The sequence below is a fragment of the Aulonocara sp. 'chitande type north' Nkhata Bay genome, linkage group LG15 (assembly GCF_057382095.1).
Source record: "Aulonocara sp. 'chitande type north' Nkhata Bay isolate Kocher_YH1m ecotype deep benthic linkage group LG15, A_spYH_male_GT1.1, whole genome shotgun sequence".
NCBI classification, from domain to species: Eukaryota; Metazoa; Chordata; class Actinopteri; order Cichliformes; family Cichlidae; genus Aulonocara; species Aulonocara sp. 'chitande type north' Nkhata Bay.
In genome coordinates this window covers 24,673,178-24,695,314 of record NC_141358.1, presented here as the reverse complement: position 1 = coordinate 24,695,314, position 22,137 = coordinate 24,673,178, and the positions used below count along the sequence as shown (strand labels likewise).

Below are 22,137 nucleotides of genomic sequence, written 5' to 3'. Positions count from 1 at the left end.
AGAATTCATCTAAAACAGTATAAAACTTGTGTGAAAAAAGTTTTCGGGGTTTTTAAAAAATATATTTTTGTATATTTTGCACTGAGCGTTTTAGCTTTTGCACTGTATTCAAATGTGACAGGGGCTGATCTGATCTGAATGAAGGTGTTCAACTCATGAATCCTGAGAACTGAATCCTCCAGTGTAACTGAGAAGCCAAAGAGGTAAAAATGCGCTGAAATCAATCATAAAGCAGTACATTTGTTGCAGACTGGTAATTTCAAGACCGAGATCAACAGTGAATGGTTCAAACCTTCAAACTTAGTTTTCACAGAATTATAATGTTGATGCTGGAGTATTGGTATACAGTTCATAGGGTATACTACAGCTTGGCATTAAAAGAAATCCTATAAGTATGATGCTGAATAGCCTTAATATGCTCTTGATTTCTGGCTGTAATTGAAAAAAGAAAACTTATGCAAACAAAAGTAAGTTCCTTGACTTCACGATGTACGTCTTGGACATTGCCTAGATGTCCTTTTCAGACTTTCTATTGAAAAAAATTTGTGTCCAGTCACTGTTTTATACTATCCATTATTATAGATTATAAAAAATGAAATAAAGCAGATATCCTCAATCGAAAGAAGAGTAAGAATGTCAAACCTCCAATTTCTGACTGTTTCCCATTCCAATTAACTTTCTGAATTTATTCTAAACTGCAAGTTTATCATGCAGATAAAAGAGGACAAAAGTTCACATTACTTAAAAAGTCATCAGTTGCCAAATTAATTAAATTACAAAGACTTCTGTGGTGTTTTGTTGTTGTTTGTTGTTTCAACCATGTTCATGTTTGATAGGGATTCAGTGTGCAAAACTGATTAACATCCAGCATTACAGTTAAAGCTAGGATGTACACAACTACATAAAGCAACCTGAATTAGATTAAAATGAGCATTGCTTTCTTTTTTTTACATAAATAACACAGTCCAAATAAAGGCTGAATTAAAAATAATATATGTATCCATCAAAAGAAAAAATGAAATCTTATGGAACTCTATAACCCTAAACACAAAACACAAGCACATTGGTCAAACAAAGCCCAGCATAGCACAATGTCATCTGCATAGACGATTATAACCACATTACTTACGTCTCTGGAGGATGTTGCGGAGTTCCTGTTCAATCCGGAGGCAGATGGACTGAATGAGTTCTTTGGAAATCCTCTGGAAGGCATCAAAGTCTTCTACAGTGTACACATGGGTCTCTGCAGGTGGATTAGCAATGGCCTCAAGCTCACTTCGCACAGCATCCTTAACACCCACAGCAAAAATCTCCACATCAGCATTTCTCAGCCTGGTGGCCGGCTCTTGGAAGGCATCGGATGACTTTCCATCAGTGATGAGGATGGTGACACGAGGAACATTGGCACGCGCTCCTCTGGCAGCCTGGAATATCTTCTCCTTGACATAAGTCATGGCCCTGCCGGTGTTGGTGGAGCCGCCACGGTATGGGAAATTTCGCACAGCCTTGACCACGGCATTTAGATCGTGGTGAGTGTTCAGGTAGAACTCAGGGTGAGGATCCCTGCTGTACTGGACCAAGCTGATCTGAACTTTGTCAGGCCCAATGTCAAAAGTATTGACCAACACCTCTAGGAATGCTTTTACTTTGGCAAAATTTGCCAGACCAATGCTATAGGATCCATCAACCAGAAGGACAACATCAGCCTGCACATCCACACCAAGGGAACATTCTGGATAGACAGAAAAAAAAGTACAAAGTTGACTGTTAAATTCTTTACAATAAAGGTGTTTATTCTTGTATAAAGTTGATATTGAGCTAAAGAATGGTGGTGTTGAGAAAGTCTTAATAGCATGTGCTAGTCCTCTAAAGATAATACAACATTTGAACAACATGTTACAAGAGCGCTCATAGTCAAGTGAAAACTATAATTGATTAGAATTTGGCTGGTTTTTCTAGTCAAATAGGCAGCAGTGCACAGTTTCCAGTGTGGCTGCAAGTCACACTGAGGCCCCCTGAGGTCTAATCAGGCATAATACTAGCTCTAACTCTATCCCTGTGCTATCAGAATTTGGTTTTTTTAATTGCTTTCCAAAGTCTTGGCAATCATTGGAGAAAAATAAGGAAGTATTCTAACTAACAAGCATTGAAATCTATGAACATTTATTCCAAGAATCACTTTTTTTTGTTTTTAAGATATAAAATTAGTCTTCAGGACTAGAGCTAGAAGTGATGACTTAGACATCACTGGTTTAAATTTAGTAAGCTTTTTTATGGACCTGTTCCCAAAACTTTTTGATTGTCACCTGCAATTTGTTTAGTCTGACATGTGAGCTGATACAATGTTTCCAGGTTTCTTTGCATTATTTACAGCAGAGCGCTGAGTCAGTACAGTTTGCCAGAGCCTGCCAATTAAACCACTGATTCACTTACAGACATTTTATTCATTAATCTATGCCGGTAGTCAAAGAGAAGTCTCTCTATAAACTTTTACTTTCATTGTTTAGTACTCACCCAGTGAAACTCTAACTGGCAGAGTCTTCTGCATGGCCGTGATGGGCTCGCTGGGTGTCAATCCCTTCAAGGCAAACAGAACGATTTGGTACTCTGTATCTGCCGAGAGACCTCGGACCACCACCGAGGTCTGGCCTGCGCCCACGTACAGTTCCTGACGCATGCTGCCAGCCATCATGGGGATCAGCTGAATCTTGTATCCGGAAACATCTCCAATAGAGGGGTCCCACATCAACCGCATGGACTTTGAGATTACCTCCTGGACCTGGAGATTGGAGGCTGGCTCAACAACTGCAAAAATAAGAGATGGAATCACAATTATAATGTCATATATTTGGAAAAATTAAATAAAAAATAAGAGACAAAAAATAAGAGTGTATACTGCAATCTACATCAAACTACAGTTTCAACCATATTAAAGGGTAAAAACAAAGGTACAAATGGCAAGAGAATGTTTTTTAACAACTCAGACTAGGCATGAAAGTATTAGTTTTAAAGATGTCTCACATTCGTCTCCACTGACTACCACATTGAGCTGATCTTCTACACCAGCGCACATCCGAGTAATGAGCTGTTTTTGCACGTTCTTTATCATGTCGAAGGTGGCCACACTGTAGATGTGACTGCTGTAAGGGGTAGAGGCCATTAGCCTCATCTCCTCTTCATCTGCCTGTTGGATACCTACGGGGGAAAAAGACAAACCACAAACTCAAAGCTGTGGTAAAAGCAGAGTGGATGGTTCTTCATGAACATGTGGAAATTGTTGTGGTTTTCAATGCCGGCCAAATTTAGAGATGATTCCTCATTTTGAGCTAAGCTGAGGCGACACCACTGAATTCTTAGCCATCCTTGTAAACTCACTGGCATTGGTTGACGCGGTAACGGGTGCATTTGCTCCAGGTCTGTAAATACTGGATGAAATGAACAATCTGTAACAAAGTTAAGCGAGCATTTACTTTCCACGTTTGCATATTAAATGCTCTCTTTTCTGTTCCACATTGGTTGGAAAGTCTGACAACATGGGCAGTAAATATGAAAAGGGTTTATGGTGCTATACTCCTCTGTAAAACTTTGACACTGTTGGAAGAGTTGTATCCATGCATAGATTTAAGTTTGACTAAGACAGCTGGTATCCTGTGAACTTTCTTATTGAGAGAGGTACTTACTAAAAAAATATTTTTATTGCTTTTAGACAGGGTCAACTATGATATGGGTTAAAGTTCTTTCATAAGTGCCTATTTGCTGGGGCTGGGGTTTAAACCCAACAACTTTTTGATTAGAGGCACTGAGTAATTACCATTACTTCCTGCACCATTCAGTGTTTCTATAAAACACGTGACCTTAGACCCACAAAAGTTAAGAACTCATATTTGCCAAAAGAAGCCATGTCACTGTAAGCTTTGCCTTAAGACAACTCCACCAAACTCCACCTTTAAGAATCCTTTTAAAGCTGGGATAACCTCCAAAAACATGATGGCTAGCCCGATAAATTGTCTCTAGGGAACGTAGCAGGAAGGTTACAGTGGTCCTCTGACAAAAATTAAAAACCATTAGTGTCTCGCTAAGCAGTTTTCTATCATTGATCTGTTTCCACTGACTGCAAAAGATGAGCTATAAGTCCTGAACCACCAGGCCTCTTTAACTCCATAGCAACATCCCAGTGGTGTTTCTTCGTCTGAGTTTGTGGAAAGTCTGAGCGAAACTGGAGCATAAACACATATAAAACCTGCTATCACTTGCTTGTAGGTTAACGATGTAGGAATTTAACCTTCTTCCATTACTACGTCACCACAGGTTGCTTTTGTTACAAACCCCTGCTAAAAGCATTAAATACGAATGGAAAATGTAATGTGGAGTGCAATAAAATTGCTCTGGCTGCATACCGAGGACAAAGATCTCCACCCCCGTGCTCCGGAGCTGCTTGGCATAGCTCGCCACTGGATCCTCAGATTTGCCATCTGTGATGATCACCAGCACTTTGGGGAGACCGTTTCTGGCGCCGGACGCCTCACTGAAAACATTTCTCAAAACGTAGTCCAGAGCGTCACCTGGACCAATGAGAGAGAGAAGAGTTTTACTTCATTGGGTGTTCTTAGATTTAAATTGTAGAATGATGAGGAGAAAAACAACTATTTGATTCAGGAAATCTTTTTGTAGACCAAAACTCAAACTCAGCAATAAACCGAGCAGCAAAATCAGAGATATCACAGAAGGATGAAACACAGCACATAATCATGATGAGAAATCCACCAGCAAACTTTTTGACATTTAATTCTCTGAGGTACCTTCATTGATCATGCGCTCCTTCAAGTTTGATATAAACTCCATTTTTTCTTTCTCTTTTCTTGACGAAATTTTATATTACTTGTAATTTTCTTGATCTGTCTTCTGAACATTTCATATGTGGTCTGTTTCAAAATTTGAGGATTTAAAATGAGCATGGTCTTAGCAGGAATGGTTCAAATTCAGTAGCACTCCTGGCATTTCTCATTTCATCTTGCGTGCACTATTCAGGCACTACTTCACTCTGCATACAGTTACTGTGAGCTACTTTGCAGCCCACCTCTAATCCAGCTCTTCCATTTCATGCTGTATCTGAATTAATCATTGTCATTTCTCTTATTATCAATGCCTGCTCTGTTTTGTCAGAGGGTCCTGCTGCTGCTCTCTTTCCATGTACACCCATGGAAGGGCGGGGAGGTCCCAGATCAGAGTGATCTCGCCAAATTTAAATGACTTCACTTGCAATAACAATCCCGTTTTGACTCAAGTGGCCCTGACAAGGCTGCTTTATTGCTTTCTCAGCAAGTTAAACTGTGTGTAATGTGATTATAATTTTATTTCCCTGTACTTTAATGGATGTGTTTATAATTCCCTTACATCCCAGAGTTTTGCCTGCCTATTTGTCAAGTGAGCCAAGTGAGACACACGTGAAATGAGCACTCACCTCACAAAAACAAATCAGTCTTTAACAGCCATGTATTAAAAAACGATTATTCTTGCTACCAAAGATAAACATCCCCCTTAAAAAGGGTGTTACTGATTGAAAATGTCCCAGGTCAATTTAACTCCACAGAAAACCCAAAGAACTGAACAGCATCAACAGGTCACCTGTGTTCGTGTTGCCTCCTTTGTACGGCATTGAGCCGATGGCCCGCAGAAGCGCCGGTCTGGTCTGGTGTTCGTTCAGGTTGAACTCAGTCCTGGCGTCATCACTGTACTGGACCACGCCTACCCGGGTTTTTTCCTCGCCGATATGAAAGGCTCCGGCAGCCGCAGAGATGAAGGAGCGTATGTATTTGAAGTTTGGCCTGCCCACACTCCAGGAGCCGTCCACCAAGAACACCACATCGCCGATGATGCTGGCAGAGCATCCTGCAAAAAAAGTTCAAGAATGAAAAGGAAGAAAACGCTGAACATTAAACAGAAAATGTAATTTTTCTGCCCCCATATGTGAGTAATAGCCTTGGACTTTAGGTTTATTCAGTGGCAGTACTTTCTCGATAACGTTAATATTCTTTGTTGAGACTAAAAAAAACCCACTCAGTGTTATTTTAGATTAAATAATGATTTGCATTGTTCCACTTTTGGCTCTCTTGTCTGAAAGTCAATTTGAGTGGATTTGTTTGGTTAATGCTTGAAATTAAGGCCTGAGGGTTAAACTAAGATGTCAGTAAATATCCCACTCATGAAGTTGAATCCTGTACATGTGCCAGAAAAAGCATTTGCTAACAAGTGACTCAATGAAGCTTCAGAAGTTGCTGGCTACATCAAAGATCATCACGCCAAACAGCTCAGCAGTGCTGGTGTTCACGTCCTGCCACTGTGTAGACCTGAATGTGGATGTTTCTTCGGATTTTTGGGTTCTTCTCTCTAACGTTAGAACCTTCAGCTTCCAGTATAAAGTGGCATACTTTTAGTTGCCTAATCCTAAACTTTTAAACAGACCTTAACCACTAAAATTTTACTTGGGGGTGTTAAGATGTTGGATTTACTCGCATTCACTTTTCTCAGCTCAGCATGTTTTAAAGTCATTATTTTTTGTTAATTTAGACACTGTTTGTTGAACCAGACTTCATTGTCTCTCCTCTGCCCTGCTTTCTGGGAGTTTCCTCGTGACTTTTCCCTCATGAAGAGAAGGAAAAATCTGCACAACCTCGTCATCGTGTGCAGAACGGGGGCCAGGGCAGCAGTGGCAGAAGCAGCGCTCTTGTAAATCAGCATCTGTAATGGTTTCCACTTCTCTCAGCACTTCGGGGCTGGGTTCAGCTCACTCCCACAGCTCCAACAGCAGCAACCTCCCACCACACCTATGACCCCCGCCGCACTGAGCATGTGCAGCTTCCCCCGTATTGGCATAACTGCTCGGCAGGGAACCAAATCGATGACCAAATCCTTCAGAGATTTATGGGGGCCTAATTTTGATTATTGCTATACAATGGGGTGTTTGTAGAGCCTTCCTTCACTGCTAAGCTCACACTGATGAACACCGCCCAGAAGAAAACCCACGAACAAAAAGTCGAGGAGGTATGGCAGTGGATTTATGACTCATCATTATCTGAGTAGGAAGTGAAACCCCTGGTCAAACTAAGGTGTGTAATAAGTGAACAAAAGTACTCACTGGCTGAATCTGAAGAGTCTGGTTTCCTGGAAGTTCCTCTTGTGCTTCCACTAGATTCAACTGTAAGACAATGAAACAATCGCGTAATTACAAAAGTCAGTTCATATTATCTATTGTGCTGAAATTATCCTCAGGAAACCCAATATCTTTACAGTGATGACATGTTATGAATCATTTTCTGTCACTGTTTTTCTTCATGTGAAGGCAGACCTCTGAAATCAGCCCAACTCTTGTGTTTTAAATTTCCCTACGTAGGATTTATCCTCTCATCAGAGGGTTTCTTGAGCAATTTTTCCTTTTTCGTGATGCAACAAACTTCCAAATGAGCTCCCAAATGGAGAAACTGTCAGGTTGATGTCATAGTTTGTGTAGGATTTCCAGCATAGCTCAAGCTCAGAGGGCTTCTCAGATCATCAGTTGTCCCCACCAAAAACTGCTGCCATGATGTCAGTGAAGACCTCAGTCAAAGCCTGAAATCTGGGTCAGTGTCCCATTTCATACTTTTGCTTGTAAACATCATAAACATGGTTTAGGCCTATCCCTGGTTTGACAATCCGAAGAAATCCTTTCTTCCTCTGAACACCAAAGTGCTTTACATTTTATTTACAAGTTGTTATCTTTAAATGTCTTCAGTCTTTTCTATTGGTTGATTTTTAGCTACAAACCTCTCCTTGGAGTGGTTTCCTCTAACTTCTGTTCATGTATGAGTAAAAACCATAATCAGTATGACTTTATTCCTCATTGTATTTTACAATTGTTTGGTCCGAAACAGAATTAGGCATAAAGGGTACTTTTTGTAAATTCTTTCTTCCTTTTTTTTAATGATCAAAAATGGTAAAAAAAAAAAAAAAAAAATCTTTATATGGTGTTAAATGAATCTGAACTAGGGCCAGGCTTAAAAAAATATCTAATACCTCTTAGTGCAATAAGATGGTGCAGTATGTTAATACAAACATTATTTGAAGGTACTTTTTCAAAAATGACATTCTGCAAAATGTACATAGATCTTTCACCAACAGGGGCAATGTGTTGAAATGTGTGCTGCTGTTATCCTTTGGTATCTGCCCCCTAGTGGTGAACAATTTAGTAACATGTTAGTAAGGGTGATTCCAAAAACTACCTTTAATTATGCTGTCCCTATCTCCTGGAAAAATCTGAGCTGATTACTATGTGGGAATTTAAGTCGGTGTTATAGAACTGAGAAAATAATATTGGTAGACGTTGTGTCCACTGACTGTAGCGTTTGACAGTTGTATTTGTGTGTTTATGCTTATATCAGTTATCTTTTAGGCCAGGTAACTCTTGAAAATAGGTTTTTAATCTCACCAAGACCTTTACCTCAATAATAACAGGCTGTAATATTTCAAAAATGTCTTCAGCCAAGTGACCAAAGTGAATAATGAAATTTTATCTTTTGGTGCTGGAACTGTTGATTATGGTAAAGTAATATAGAGGAAAAATGTTGATGGAAATCTGTGGTAGACACGCTACAGGTTGCTGTTTTCCAAGTGCAGAAGAACAAATTGTTTTTGAATTGCAAAAGGGTCAAAAGAAGCGATGCCTACTTATAAATTCTCATTGCACAACTTAATGTAGCCATTATTTTTGCACAATACAATTTGAGCTGCTCTTGTGTCTTTTTTCTGTAATTAGGTAGTGGTAAACTATTCAAAAAATTCTGTAAATAGTAAAACCCCTCCCTTCTGCATTAAAAAAACTCACCTTTGAAGTCATGTTGTTCATGCTGTTCCTCGTGCCTGTTTTCAATTGTCTTGTTTTTCAATTGTCTGTCCTGGCTGGCTCCCTGTGCTGCAGATTTGCTTAAATCTGTCAAGTCAGACTTTTAGTCTACAGTTTTTAACTTTGGCAAAACTAAAAATTGTCTTAACTGACTCCAAATGTCATGCTAAATGGACCTTGTGGTGAGCTTGCTTTGTGATTTACTGTTTCCAGGATAAAGAATTAAATACAAACCTATTTTTAAGTCAAATTAAAGCAATTTAAATAAAGAAATACATTTGAGGTTGTTTCCTTGAATGACGAACAGTCTGCTGTACTGAAACACCAAAATACTGAAACGAATGTAGAAACCGAGCAATGTTATTAACATATACTGGTGAAAGGGCAACACCTGGCAGGTGTCTCTCTGTTATCTTCCACACTCGGTGTTAGTTTTTAGCTTTTTTTTAAGCTTTTTACGGGACATCTGGCATTGATTTCCACAAGCACACAAATGCAGAGACACGGTGACTCACGTGTGATCTGGCCGGAGATGGGCAGACTCTGCTCTGATCCAGAATATGCAGTTATCGTTACGACATAATCCACATCTGGAGTCAGGTCTGAAATGGAGGTCTTAGTGGCAGATGCAGGCAGAGTAAATTCTTTTGTTGGTTCTTCTACAAGAATGCACAAAGTCAGAGGGAAGTCATTAGGAAACTATTACATGACTTGATTTCTCCAAGAGTCAGTACAGGGCTTCAGAAAAACCTGATTTCGACTGCTGACCCGGGGACTGGAATAGCCATGTAAACACACAATAGTACAATCGATTTGATAAAAAAACAACTTTCTTTGTTACTATAAAACACACATTATTTTAACCCTTTAATTCCCCTGAATGTTCCATAAGATGAATGCTAATTATTTGTTAAAAAATATCTTAGCCTCAGCTAATAGAAATGAACAATATTAACAGATTATATTTAATGTCAAAACTTTCTCTAATATTTCTGTGCCTCTAATAACTGAAACTGTAAAACTTACAAACTAATTTTCAGTTACTTTTTTATTTAACAAAAAACAGAAACGTAAAAATATTTACTGTTATATATTAGGCCTATTTCTTGACAAAATATATCAACCTTGGTGTTTATCAGTTACCCATCCTAGCTTATTTATTTAGTATTTGTTTTTAACATCATTTGAAACGTTTCTAGGTTGACCTTTTTGTAGGTTGACTTTTTTTTTTTTTTAATAAAAATGACTCTTGTTTTGCTATCTCAGCAAAAAAAAAAAAAAAAAAAAGATAACTGGCTAATCTATTTGCTAATTGACATGAATAGAAAGGCTAATGTTAAAGTTAGCTATATGGGCAGTTAGTCAAGGTATGTAACTGTTATCCTTATTTCTTAGTCAATATGGAAGTGCAAGCTACAGTTTTGGGGTTTGGTTAGCTAGCTAATAGTATGTAGCTGTTACAACTTGTTGTTGATGAATATACATATTAAAGCTAATATTAGTTCTGTTACTTAGCTCGTTCAGCAATAGCAATGATATGTCACATTCACATCATAGCCTCATCAATTTAGTCCTTGTAAAGCCTTCATGTTGAAAAGCTAATAATCTCAGTACCTGTTTCTTGTCAGAAAAGATCTGTTATTGAAAGTAATATGCTACTCACTTAGTACACTTTCTTAAGATGGCTTTTGAATAGCAATTGCCAATAAATAACTAAACATTACCTCTGTTAAATAAAAAAAAAAGTGTTTCACTTACTTTTACTTACATGTTTGTATTTAAACTGATGCTAGTTTTGTTAACTAGCAACAGTACGTCCCTTACCTGTCAATGATTTAATAGTTCTGTTAATTAGTGTCTGTGTTTGATCGTATGTGAGTGGACGTTAATTCTTTTAGTTAGTAACAGCACATTGCATACCCCTGTGAGTGTTTGAATGTTAGTTAGATGTAAATGACATATTTTTACTATCTACATTTGACTTTGCTGATGTTAGCTCTGTCAGCTATTAAAAGTATGTCTGTGTTTGATTGTATATAAGTTGATGTTAATTTTAGTTAGCAACAATAAGTCACTTACACCTGGCAACATTTAAATATATATAAGCTAAAGTTAGTTCTATTACTCAGTGTATGATGTTAGTGCTATTTTTTCCATGCATAAGAAGAAACTTGTACTCACGTAAGTTTTACTAACAATTTTTGAAATTATATAGAATACAGAAGTCTTAGTTGAGGACATTTTACTGGGTTCTGAATGATGATTCTGAAATATGAGTTGGTGACTATCAGCATGCAAACTAATGTTAGTTCTATCAGTAAGTTAGTATAATATAGTACAAGTATATATACTCTAAGGCTGTGCTTTGTGAAGATGTTGAAACAGCACATGGTCTTTCTGAAAGTGGTGAGTTATTTTGGGTAAAGTCTTGGATCATTTGAAATAATAGCTCTTCTTTTTAAATCTATGCATAAATATCTCAGCTATTACATAAAAGGTCTTACATGTGCATGCCTGAGCTAAAGTAACACAGATTGCAGTTTGCAATGTCAGTGCTGGCAAAGTTCAGCGCTGGTAACCGATGATAAGATTTCTCCATTCATAATGTTTTTCCTTTTTTATCATTAGAAGCTCCTGGAGCTAAACTTGTGTCTGCAGAAACCTTTAGATAATTGCGGTAAGTGCTGAGTCCTGTCAGGTTGAGTGAAATCTTTATGACACTTGTAATGTTACAGGCATGGCACGACAGAACCTGCAGGTTTAATGAGCACCAACCTGTGTCTGAGGTCACTTCTATTCTGTAACCCTGTATCCTCGACCGTGGTCTCCTCCACATCATTTCCACTGAGTTCTCACTTAAAATCTTAAATCTTAAGTCTGATGGAGAGTCCACTGTGAAGAAAAAACATCAATGCAGTTAGCACTTTATCTTTAAGAGCAAAGTGTATTGTAGTGATCATTATAAAAAAGGACCAACAGTCAACACTTCCAAGGTGAAGTTAGACAAGTTCACTGTTGGTGCAAACAACACAAGACGCACCAAACTACAAATGAGAGGAAAGCCATTTTGAAGACAAAAAAATGACCTCCGTTTGGCTCGTGTGGCTACAATCAACAACTCAGGCAACAGACCAAGACAACAAACACAACACAACGGTATCTAAAACTTAGGAGGGACACACAGAGGGTTCGTATATGAGACCTGGTGAATTTTGGGCGTGATCATGAATATGGAAGCAAAAAACAGGTCAAATGAATTTTAAGAGCAACAAGCGATGGCATGTATTTAAAAAATGCGTTTGAGGAGTCTTTATTCGACTCGTATGGGATTTACCCTCACATCTTTTATGTAACATTTTAAAATCTTTGTTGATTGGTAAAACCAGAGTTATAAAATTAAGACAACAGCATCTAAAATGGAAAATTCAACATCAAACACTTAAGACATGAAGCATAATCAATCATAAATGGTATTACTGACACCATTCTTCAGCCACATAGCTTTATTGTGAGACTTTTTTGTTTTTATATCCTGACATTGCTAATTCAATCTTATTAAATGAACTTCATTTTTTTTTTTAAATATTGCATTGATTCAGTTTAAATGGGGTCCTAAGGAACAAAACTTTTAAGGAATTAAAATTTGAATGATGACTGTTTTCTGATTAAGATTTCACTGCTATTACCTGGTGTTTAAATTTGAACATTAACAACTCAACATACAGTATTTCCCAACTCCATAATTACATGGCGATCCCTAGACGGAACAGCCACAATCATAATGATAATAATAGTAATAATAATAAAATATAATTATATTTAAAAAATATTCAATTGTTTTGGCCTGTGTTTGCTTCCGTACCTCTCATGGATGCAGATAACAACGCTTTTTAAATATTTTGAATCCTGAAATGTTTGTGGCTGGTGATGTCGTTTTTTTTTTTTAATTTTGAAAATCACCAGTCACGATCTCCTCCTGTCAGCTAACTCCAACATGGACTGACGGACATCCAGCAGTCTGTCCATGACCTCAATCCAACACAGGATGTTGAATTGACCAAGAAAGTGCTGATTATACAATGGATAAAGACCGGAGTCATCACTCTCATTGTCTCCATTGCAAACCTCATAAAAGAATACACAATGTGAGTGCAGACATGTGTACATCTTTTTCTTATGTTTCCAAAGAATCTACACCAGAGGTTCTTAAACTATTTAAGTCTAAAAAAAAGGATCCATAATCTACCTTTGTTGGAAATTTACCATACAGTTAAGACTCCAAGAATACTTCTAGGATTCGGATCATAGTTTAAGAACCACTGGTCTTTGTCATGTTAACCAGCAAACCAAATTGACATGGAGGATAATAATTATATTTATTCACAGAGCATGTCTCTAAACGTATGTTATCAACTTCTTTCCACAAGCAACAAAACAAGCAGATCATGCACGTGTACATGAAAAGTTGTTGACAACAACTTAGGACAATGAACAAAAAGTTTCCATGTACACGAGGGACCACAGACTGTTTTTAAAGAAATATTTTAAAATGATATTCTTCAGGTTGGGGTGCTTATTTATGATGCTCTAGCTTGCTATCAAGATAATACACAAAGATGTTGACTCTAACTTGGTGCTACAAAAAAGGCATTCAGTCACAATATGGCTTTAAATAGCTGAATATAAACACAACTGTCTGTCTGCCTCAGGCACAAAAGCAGAGACAAATCTGTTTCTATAACAGGAAGTGTAACTTTGTTCCTGACAAATGAGAATAACGGTTTTCAGTAATTTCTTTCTTGTCAATAAATCCCACACAAAGCTCCCAAGTGGTTTATATTTTTCAAAGTGATTGAGTAATTTCCAAAAACAGCTGTTCAAAGCTGAAGATTTTGGCGAACATACAGGAAAGCACACATTTGGGACTATATTTAGAGGCAGATTAACACAAATATGGTGCCCATGTTTGCCAGAATCAAAAACTGAGTCCATCAGTGTTCCGAGGTCTACAGTGGAGCTCTATAGCAAATAGAAATATTAAAGAAGGTGACTTATTACCAGAAGGAAACATCTGCTGTTAGTTTGGGTCTTTTTGTGGGATTGGTTGACTGTAAAGAAAAATGCACGATAAACCTCTGCATGTAACAAACAGGTGGAAAAACTGTGTCTAGTTCTTAATCTTTTCATGCTGCAGGAAGTTTATCAGCACATGTTCGCAGCGGGTAACCTGAGCTCCGGAGTTTGTGATCATCTCATCAACCTTTCCAGCTGCACGGATTAAAAAAATCTAAATACAGATGATCTAGCTACAGTTTATAGATTAGCCGGGATTTCTAGACCACCAACCAGTTGTTTTTATGTTAGTGTGGGGGAGGGGTGAAGAATATCACTGTAAAATATTGTCGTGAAGCCAAGACCTGGGGGGTCAAGGCTTGACCGGGGAAGGTTACAGGACGTTAAAAATGGAGGAACCACCAACCTGGTGAATCAATTCAAGGGCCGCGTGGGGGAGGGGGCCGCTGCTTCTGTTTCCGAACGGGGGGTATTACAGCCAAAAACTACCCGACAAACTTCAGCTTTTAATCCAGACACACACTGTTACCATCCACACGCACATTCATCCACATTTTAAACACATCCAGGGCTCGGTTCTAAACTGATTTTATTCTGCAGTTCTTGCTCTGAAATGGGACTGTTTGGAGCCGAGCCCTTCCCGTTTGGAGGCTTCTTTGTGTTCAAGGTGTTTCAGCCTTTAAGTCCGGCCCTAGCATCAAACTATTGTGGAATATATGTGACCCATTACTGTGCCGTGACCCCTGGAAAGGCAGCCAGGGCCCCCCGTTGGGACATTAAAGACAGAGAGGGGGTCTCAGGAGGTCAGAAAGTCTCTTGGAAAGGAGAGAAGAAGAAACTTTCCTTCTTTCTTTTTTAACTGTGCTTTCTTCTGCTTTTATTCTGGGATGATCCAGATTTCAGTGCAGCCAGTTGTCTCCTGTCCTAACCTCTGAAACCTCTGGAAAATAACGCGAAACTCATATTTTGTCTTTCCGTTCCATCAAGAGAAAAGACGTAGGGAGGAAACTTGGCTACGTGCCGCCTGGGCTTTTTCCTTTTTTCCTCTTCTACTTTTTTAAAACTGGAGGAATGTAATCTGTAGTAAAATGCAGTCGGGGATTTCGAGCAACGGCGCCACCTGGCGTTAAAAACTTAGACTGCATTTAATTTTAATCACATTTTTTTCCTTTCAACATTTAAGAACAAGACTGCTTTGGTTTTCAATTACAGGAAAAAGGTGATGATATTCTCACCGTATATCTGATTTTTTTTTGTTAATCACCAACATGAAGCCACATCTAACTACACAATTAAATCTGAGCTGCATTCGTGCTCTCATTAAAGTTGAACTTCACGGTTTGACATGCTTCGAAAACAAAAGTAATAATACAAAAACCCTCCCGTCTAGAAACTCAAACTCAATGTATTTCAAGCTGGGGTCGTTTTTCTCTTCAAGCAGAAATTCTTGATGGAAAAGTGAATCACTGGATCACAAAAAATCATCAAACAGAAGTTAAAATCAGAAGTTCAAACAAATCAATCCACAGGTACACATTTGCTTCAGTGATTTTTTTTATTCATTTAGACTAAAAGTGCAGCTACACACAGCAGGCAGAGGAGAGACAGAGGTGAGAGGAGGTGGAAGAATTCAGATGTGTTGAATTAAAAGAAGTGGAGGAGGAGGAGCGGCTTTACCTTGCTCCTGGGCCTGAGAGGAGGACAGCAGCAGTGCCAGGACGGCAGCAACCGCTGCCAGAGAGAGCCTGCTCTTCATCTTCGGCTCCGCTGGTCTCAGCAGTGCATGAATGAAACTGCGAGAGGAACCAAGGAGGCAGTTAAACTCCCTCAGGGCTTCATAAGACTGTTAATCCTATCTGAACGAGAACCTCGGAGCTCATTAATCTTCATTCAAATCTACATCAGGCTGAAAAGTTATCAGAATACGCCGCTTTGGAGAGAGGAATGAGTCTGAAAGTCATCCTGACGCTTGAAAAAGTTCCACAAGCAGCGACAAAAGACTTACACGACAGACTTCATATGTATAAATGTGTAAAACTCGCCAAAATCTACATATTGAAACTTTTAAAACTTCCGACAAAAATCCCACAAAAGCAAATCATTAGCTCATCTTTCCCCGTAAAATTCCGTTTTTCCACTTTCTAAAGGAGCTCGAGTTATTGTTGCATTAACTCTGCAGACTCCAATCAAGTATTTCATATCTCCGCCTGATGAAAATGACCCACTCTAACGGGCACAAAGTCTTTCCATTTTATCTTAATGGCGAGTTGAGCCGTAGCGCCGTGCGCAATTACGCACGGCAATGTCGAGAAAGAATCCACGCATTCACAAAATAGTCCAAATAAATATAGAAATGAATGGAATATTATTGAATTCAGATAACTCAACATTTAAACCTGAAAAAAGCCTGTAATAAGTCGTGACAAAAATAATCCCCCACAGATGGTACCAAAAATGTAAAAACCATGCACGACTGACCTATAGAGATGGCTGGCTGAATTTTAGTTTTGCTTAAAAAGAAAAAAAATTAAAAGGATAAAGGTTTCGCTGTAGACCCCCAGCCCGACACAGGGGAGAGTGAGGTGGTACGGAGTTGAAGTCAGGGCGCTCCGCGGATTTCTGCTTCCCAGACGCGTCGGCGAGCCTCCTTCCAAGTGGGAAGAGTCTCCACACAATCTGCTACTTAACAGGGGGGCTGCTCCCAGCTCTGCCTACCCCGCCGCGAGCTCTTACGACATCCAGCCGGGCCAAAAGTGATGTGTAACCTCTGAAAATGCAGCACGGAAGGACTCACACACTCGGAAACTTTTACATAGTTTTCTGCATTCCTTTCCGGTGATGAAGGGCTTCTGTGCGTCTCGGCCGCAAGGAGACAGCAGCAGAGCGGGGTCGCGGGGGATTAGTGGGGGAAAACTGTCAGAGGTTTTTACCCACTTTAAATTTTGTGAATCAACGGGAAAATATTACACAGTCTAGTAAACGAAACCCCGCGTCAGTCTTTTCCTTTTTAATCTGGAGTCCAGGGCCGGAACTGAAGTTTCTGGGGTCCTGGCAGGAGCTCACTAAACTGGAGCAGCTGCTTCAACTCAGTTCCACTCTGTGATCTGAAAGGTTACTCACAATATAAAGAATATACATGCAGTGTCTTAAAGGAAGTCCAGATATTTATTATATTTTTTAAAAGGACAGGATGTAGATTTTACTATAATAGCTCCAAAGTTGATCTGTGGCTTCCAGCATTCATCTGTTTTTAAGGTTTCCAAAATAAATTGTTACATTATCAAGACTCCACTGTATGATACTGGCAACTCTGGTGTGCAGAGGCAAAATGACCCCAAAATTATTAACTTCCCCCAAATGATTACATGTTCATACACTCCACTTAGACCATCATTGATTTTAGTCTTACACAGCACCCTATGAGTCCTAAAATATTAGGGCACTGAGGGATGGTACCACCAGTACTTCCAACTGAACCTATAATTTGGTACAGTAGATACCACAAAATACAGTAACTGACAATTTGTCAAAGCACATAAAAAAAATCCACCCTTATTTCTAAAGTTTCTGCTCCCAAAATTTGTTAAAGTAACTCTGAAATTGCTTGGCTGTTGTAATCCTTTGTTATGGGGCCTCTTTAATTATTATTTTTTAAACCCAACTGTCAAAACTTTCTCAAATTCAACGCAGCAACCTGAGTTATGATTTTCTGAACATTGATATTTTCCAACTTTTAAGGGTATCAATTAAATTATTTTTGCTATCTTTTCCAAAAATATCCAAGTTTTCACAATTTTAAAGGTACAGTGTGTAAAACCTCACCAATGGACAAAAGACTGCAATCAACTGAGTTCTGTTTTTTTAACTCCTCCCATTTCAACAACAACAGAATCCTAACTACAGTGGTTGCTGTAGCTCAAACAAGTCTGGCCACTGTTCATCTGTAGTGAGTGTAGGCTGTCAGCACACTGTTTACCTCAGCTGTCATTATGCTGGGTTTCCACATCAATTTACTCTGGAGTGTGCTTTTACATTTTGAATAAGAGTCGATGATTAAGAAAAGCTCAGTTCTGTCCAGTGATAGCAGTAAGGTGTCATTGGAGGAGAGTGGGGATGTCCTGAACTTTTCTGAATTAACTCTCATATAATGTGAGAATGCAGTGTATATATGAGAGGAAAAGTGTGATTTAATAAAAAAATATTAACTGGCGAAATGTTAACTTACAACCAGCTGTGGTTGTTGTTGCTTAGCCAGCCCATAGCTGTCTGCAGACGGCAGGGTTGAATGTCTATTCTACTGACGATAAGTACTTTTGACTATGTTGGCAATAAATGATCACGAGCTGAATGTTGATGGAAAAAGACTAATCTCCATGTTCACTATTTCCATATGAAGGAGTTATTATTTACACTCATCCAACTCACAAAATACACGAGAACTGCATATTTTACCTTATGTTTAAATGTTATTTTGCTGTTGCTACTGTTATTGTATTATTGTAAGGTGACCTTGAGGGTCTTAAAGGTGCCTATAAATAAAATGTATTATTAATATTGTTATTAGTAATAGTAGTTGTAGTAGTAGTAGTAGTATATTTTTCTAGTTTGATTAACGATAACAGACATAATCTAAAGTTTTTATTTGATACCAACAACAAACTTCTTCATCCTCCTCACTTTGCTATCACTCCAATATCTTCTAATGACTGCGAAAAAATTCACCGGCAAGATCAATAGTATCAGATCACAGCTCAAGTCTGTACCCCTTTAACCACCCAAGTCACTCACCCATTTCTGTTGTCTGAGTTCAAACCATTTCTTCAATAGCTCTTTTGGATATAGTCTCACATATCCGCACTTTACCCTGCCAAACCGACATTATGCCTCCTAAATTCATTAAAGAGTTTCTCCCTGTCATCTCCTCCAGCTTCTCTCTATTGTCAATCAGTCCCTTTTTATCAGTCAGTTCCAGATTACTTTAAAACAGCCGGCATCTTTCCTCTACTAAAAAAACCCTCCTTAGATCCCACTGTTTAAAACAATTAAAGGCAAATTTCCAAACTCTCATTTATTTCCAAACTCCTTGAGAAAGTTTATACTTGTCAGCTCCTTCAGATTGTTGAAGGAAACATCTTTGATAAATTCCAATGCGGTTACAGACATTATTGAAAATTACTAACGGCAACCTTATGCGCTCGGATGAGGCTGAACATCCCATTTTAGTCCTGCTCGGCTTATCTGAAGCCTTTGATACTGTTGATCATGCTACTCTTATTAGCAGACTACAAAACTGGGTTGGCATCAGTGGCACTGCTCTCAAATGGTTTTCTTCATACTTATCAAACAAATATTTCAGAATTCATATTAATCGATGTATATTGTAATCTGTAATGCTCGTATGTGGAGTGCCCCAGGGCTCAATCCATGGACCAGTTCTGTTTCTTTTATATATGTTACCGCTGAGCCAACAAATTGATGGTTTTATTGGAATCTCCTACCACTACTATGCAGATGACACACAGTGACATTTTTCTGTCGAGCTCAACAACCTCTCCTGTCTCCTGTTTTGATTTTGTTTTTTGCCATTATTAATGGGATCTATTCTAATTCTCAGTTCCTGTAGACCTGAGGTTCCAGTGCTCAGCCCAGGCAGCTAAGGCAGGTATTCAGTACAACGGCCCCCTCACCAATAATATACAATCATCTGGTAAAAACCTCGGTATCACTTTTGATCAGCAGCTGAATTTTGAAAATCATATCTCAAAGATTACCCAGTCTTGTTTCCTTCATTTGAGAAATATTGCGAAAATCAAACTTTTAATGTCAGTAAGTCATCTTAAACTTTTAGTACACACTTTGATTATTGCAATTTACTTTTCACATGTGTCTCTCAGTCCACCAAAGCTCATCTTCAATAGGCAGCAGCAAGGCTGCTAACAAAACTAGCTGGCAGTCTCATATTACACCTATCCTTGCATCCCTTCACTGGCTTTCAGTGTAATTCAGGATCTACTATAAAATTCTGTTATAAACTTATATAGCTGCTTATTTACCTGAGCTTCTAACATCTTATCCATGCAGCCGACCTCTCAATCGTCTAACCAGGGCCTTCCTATCCTCGTTGTGATTTTAAAAACAGAGGTGATCTGTGCTTTTGAGGTTGTAGCGCTCAAACTGTGGAACAGCCTTCCTCAGTCAATCAGATCGGTTATTTGTTTTAAGCGAATGCTGAAAACTCTTTTTTATAGAGTTTCATTAATCCGTTCCCTTCATTCGTTGCCATAGTTTGAAACCATGTGTGTATTTATGTGTTTGTATGTTTTAACATGTACATTTATCTTCAGTGTGTGGCTCTTATTTGAACTGTGAAGCACTTTGTAACTCTGTGTTTTGAAGAGTGCTATATAAATAACTTTGTTATTATTATTATTTATTTATTTATTTATTTTATGTTTGTTTTAGAGCCTTGGCTTCAGTTCAGGGGCTATATAGTTTGAAGGAGCTATTTATGGTCTTGATATTTAAAGTAACTTGTAAGGTTTACTACATATGTGGTCCATCTCTAGGCAACTACCCAAAACATAATTAGACAGAATGACGGCATTCATCTCCTCCACGTGGAAGCCACGGCAACGTGGCGGCTTCCACAAACCTGCTCCTATGTATTTTTAATAGATTAATTCTAAGTTTACAACTACACATCAGTTTTTAAAAGATGTAAATACACACTAATAAATGGATATTTATGAGCATACAAGCTTTTTTCCTGTTAAATAACAAAAAAACAAAACAGAAAAAGACTCACTGTAACTTTAAGATGAAATAAATCTTAACTCGCAACTAATCTAAAGGTAGTTGTAGAGCCCTCAAATGTATACATGTGAGCTTGTAACAATCCTAACTGATGAAAAAAAACTTTTGTCTCAAACCAATAAACAATATGACAAAAAGGCAACATAAGAAAATCTGTTACATTTACATGTCACATTGACAGGCATGTGTTGTATTTAGCATATGTAACTAAACAAAAATGCCGTTACGTTTTTTAAAGGACCTTTTTAATAAGAACTGAAGTAAAACCTTCACCAGGAGGGGGCAATGTTTGACCAGTGGATGTCAACCTCCTGCGCCATCTTGTGGAGCAAATTGGTATTACACAAAAGTACAGCCCAGCCCTAGTTTACCTTCATTTGGTATCTTTTAGACACAAAGGTTAAGTGGTTATTTTTACACAATCTGTGTCAAGCTTTTGTTCGGTTCCACTGTGGTGGCCTCTTTTGACACGGGAGCAGCTCAAGGTAGATTTTATTACATTTGGTTACTTTTAAACTATTTTAAACAAAAGGTACAGGAATGGAGTGCAACAATGTTGTTTAGAAATAAATTGTATTGTGTTATAACCTTAGTGTCTATCATACCACCATTTTTACAACAAAATCAGCTGTTAAATCATGTTCAACGAAATGAAGAATGGACTATTTAGCACCTCCTGGAGGCTGAGAAGCTCTCATCAGCTCAGGAGAACAGCAGCACAGACACATTTCCAACCACCCCTGCTGCTTATTACTTAAATATTTCTCCAGCATTAGTGTTATTTTATGCAGACAGGTAGCAGTTACTCTCTTTGTGTCTCTGTCTGTGGTTTTCAGCACTGTTTAATCACAGAAGCAGCATGTTATCTTTCACAGCAGATTCCTTTCTGTTGGTTTTCATTCAGATGGGAGCTGCAGCTCATCTGGGTACTTTAAAGTGTTAAATGATCTGTGGTGGGTGTGGGCTGATAGCAGAAGTGGCCCGGGGCTGACATGCTCGGGTGAATTAAAACAGACAACAGAGAAGAACCCACCCAACAGAAACTGCAGATGAACGTGAGGTCTGTGCCAAGAGAAACATGTATTCTCAGAAGGTTTCTCATAGTGCTCCCTGCTGGATTCTCCTTTCTCTTATTTTTGCACATATACACGAACACTCCAAACAATATCTCATTATTAAGAAGATTAAATGTCTCATTAATCCTTGCACACAGATTACAGAGGCTTCACTGTCAGTCTGTCCTCAAGTCTCTGTTGATTTATTTGGATATGGCGCCCTCCCCTGGCAGAAGAAAGACATTTTTTGTTGCTTTTGTTCGAAGTTTTCAAATCAGTCAAATATGAGAAAGGCTCCCACATGACCACCCCCAGAATAAT

The 22,137-nt window shown here is 38.5% G+C and overlaps 1 protein-coding gene across 3 annotated transcripts in view; it reads right to left on the bottom strand.

Moving 5' to 3' along the window:
* col12a1b (collagen, type XII, alpha 1b) overlaps nt 1-16,617 on the bottom strand; it is a 147,664-nt gene extending 131,047 nt beyond the window's left edge. For 2 of the 3 annotated variants that reach the window (XM_086265141.1, XM_086265142.1), the window contains exons 1-10: nt 16,427-16,617; nt 15,626-15,741; nt 11,651-11,767; nt 9,391-9,534; nt 7,136-7,195; nt 5,626-5,889; nt 4,398-4,562; nt 3,022-3,195; nt 2,515-2,805; nt 1,130-1,732 (exon numbers count right to left, since the gene is read on the bottom strand). In XM_086265141.1, coding sequence (XP_086121267.1) covers nt 1,130-1,732; nt 2,515-2,805; nt 3,022-3,195; nt 4,398-4,562; nt 5,626-5,889; nt 7,136-7,195; nt 9,391-9,534; nt 11,651-11,767; nt 15,626-15,704 — 1,897 coding nt within the window. In that variant the 5' untranslated portion in view covers nt 15,705-15,741; nt 16,427-16,617. Of the gene's footprint in view, nt 1-1,129; nt 1,733-2,514; nt 2,806-3,021; nt 3,196-4,397; nt 4,563-5,625; nt 5,890-7,135; nt 7,196-8,857; nt 8,963-9,390; nt 9,535-11,650; nt 11,768-15,625; nt 15,742-16,426 lie in introns of all 3 variants that reach the window. The other variant, XM_086265140.1, reaches the window with a different exon arrangement.
* Between the last annotated feature and the right edge of the window lie 5,520 nt (nt 16,618-22,137).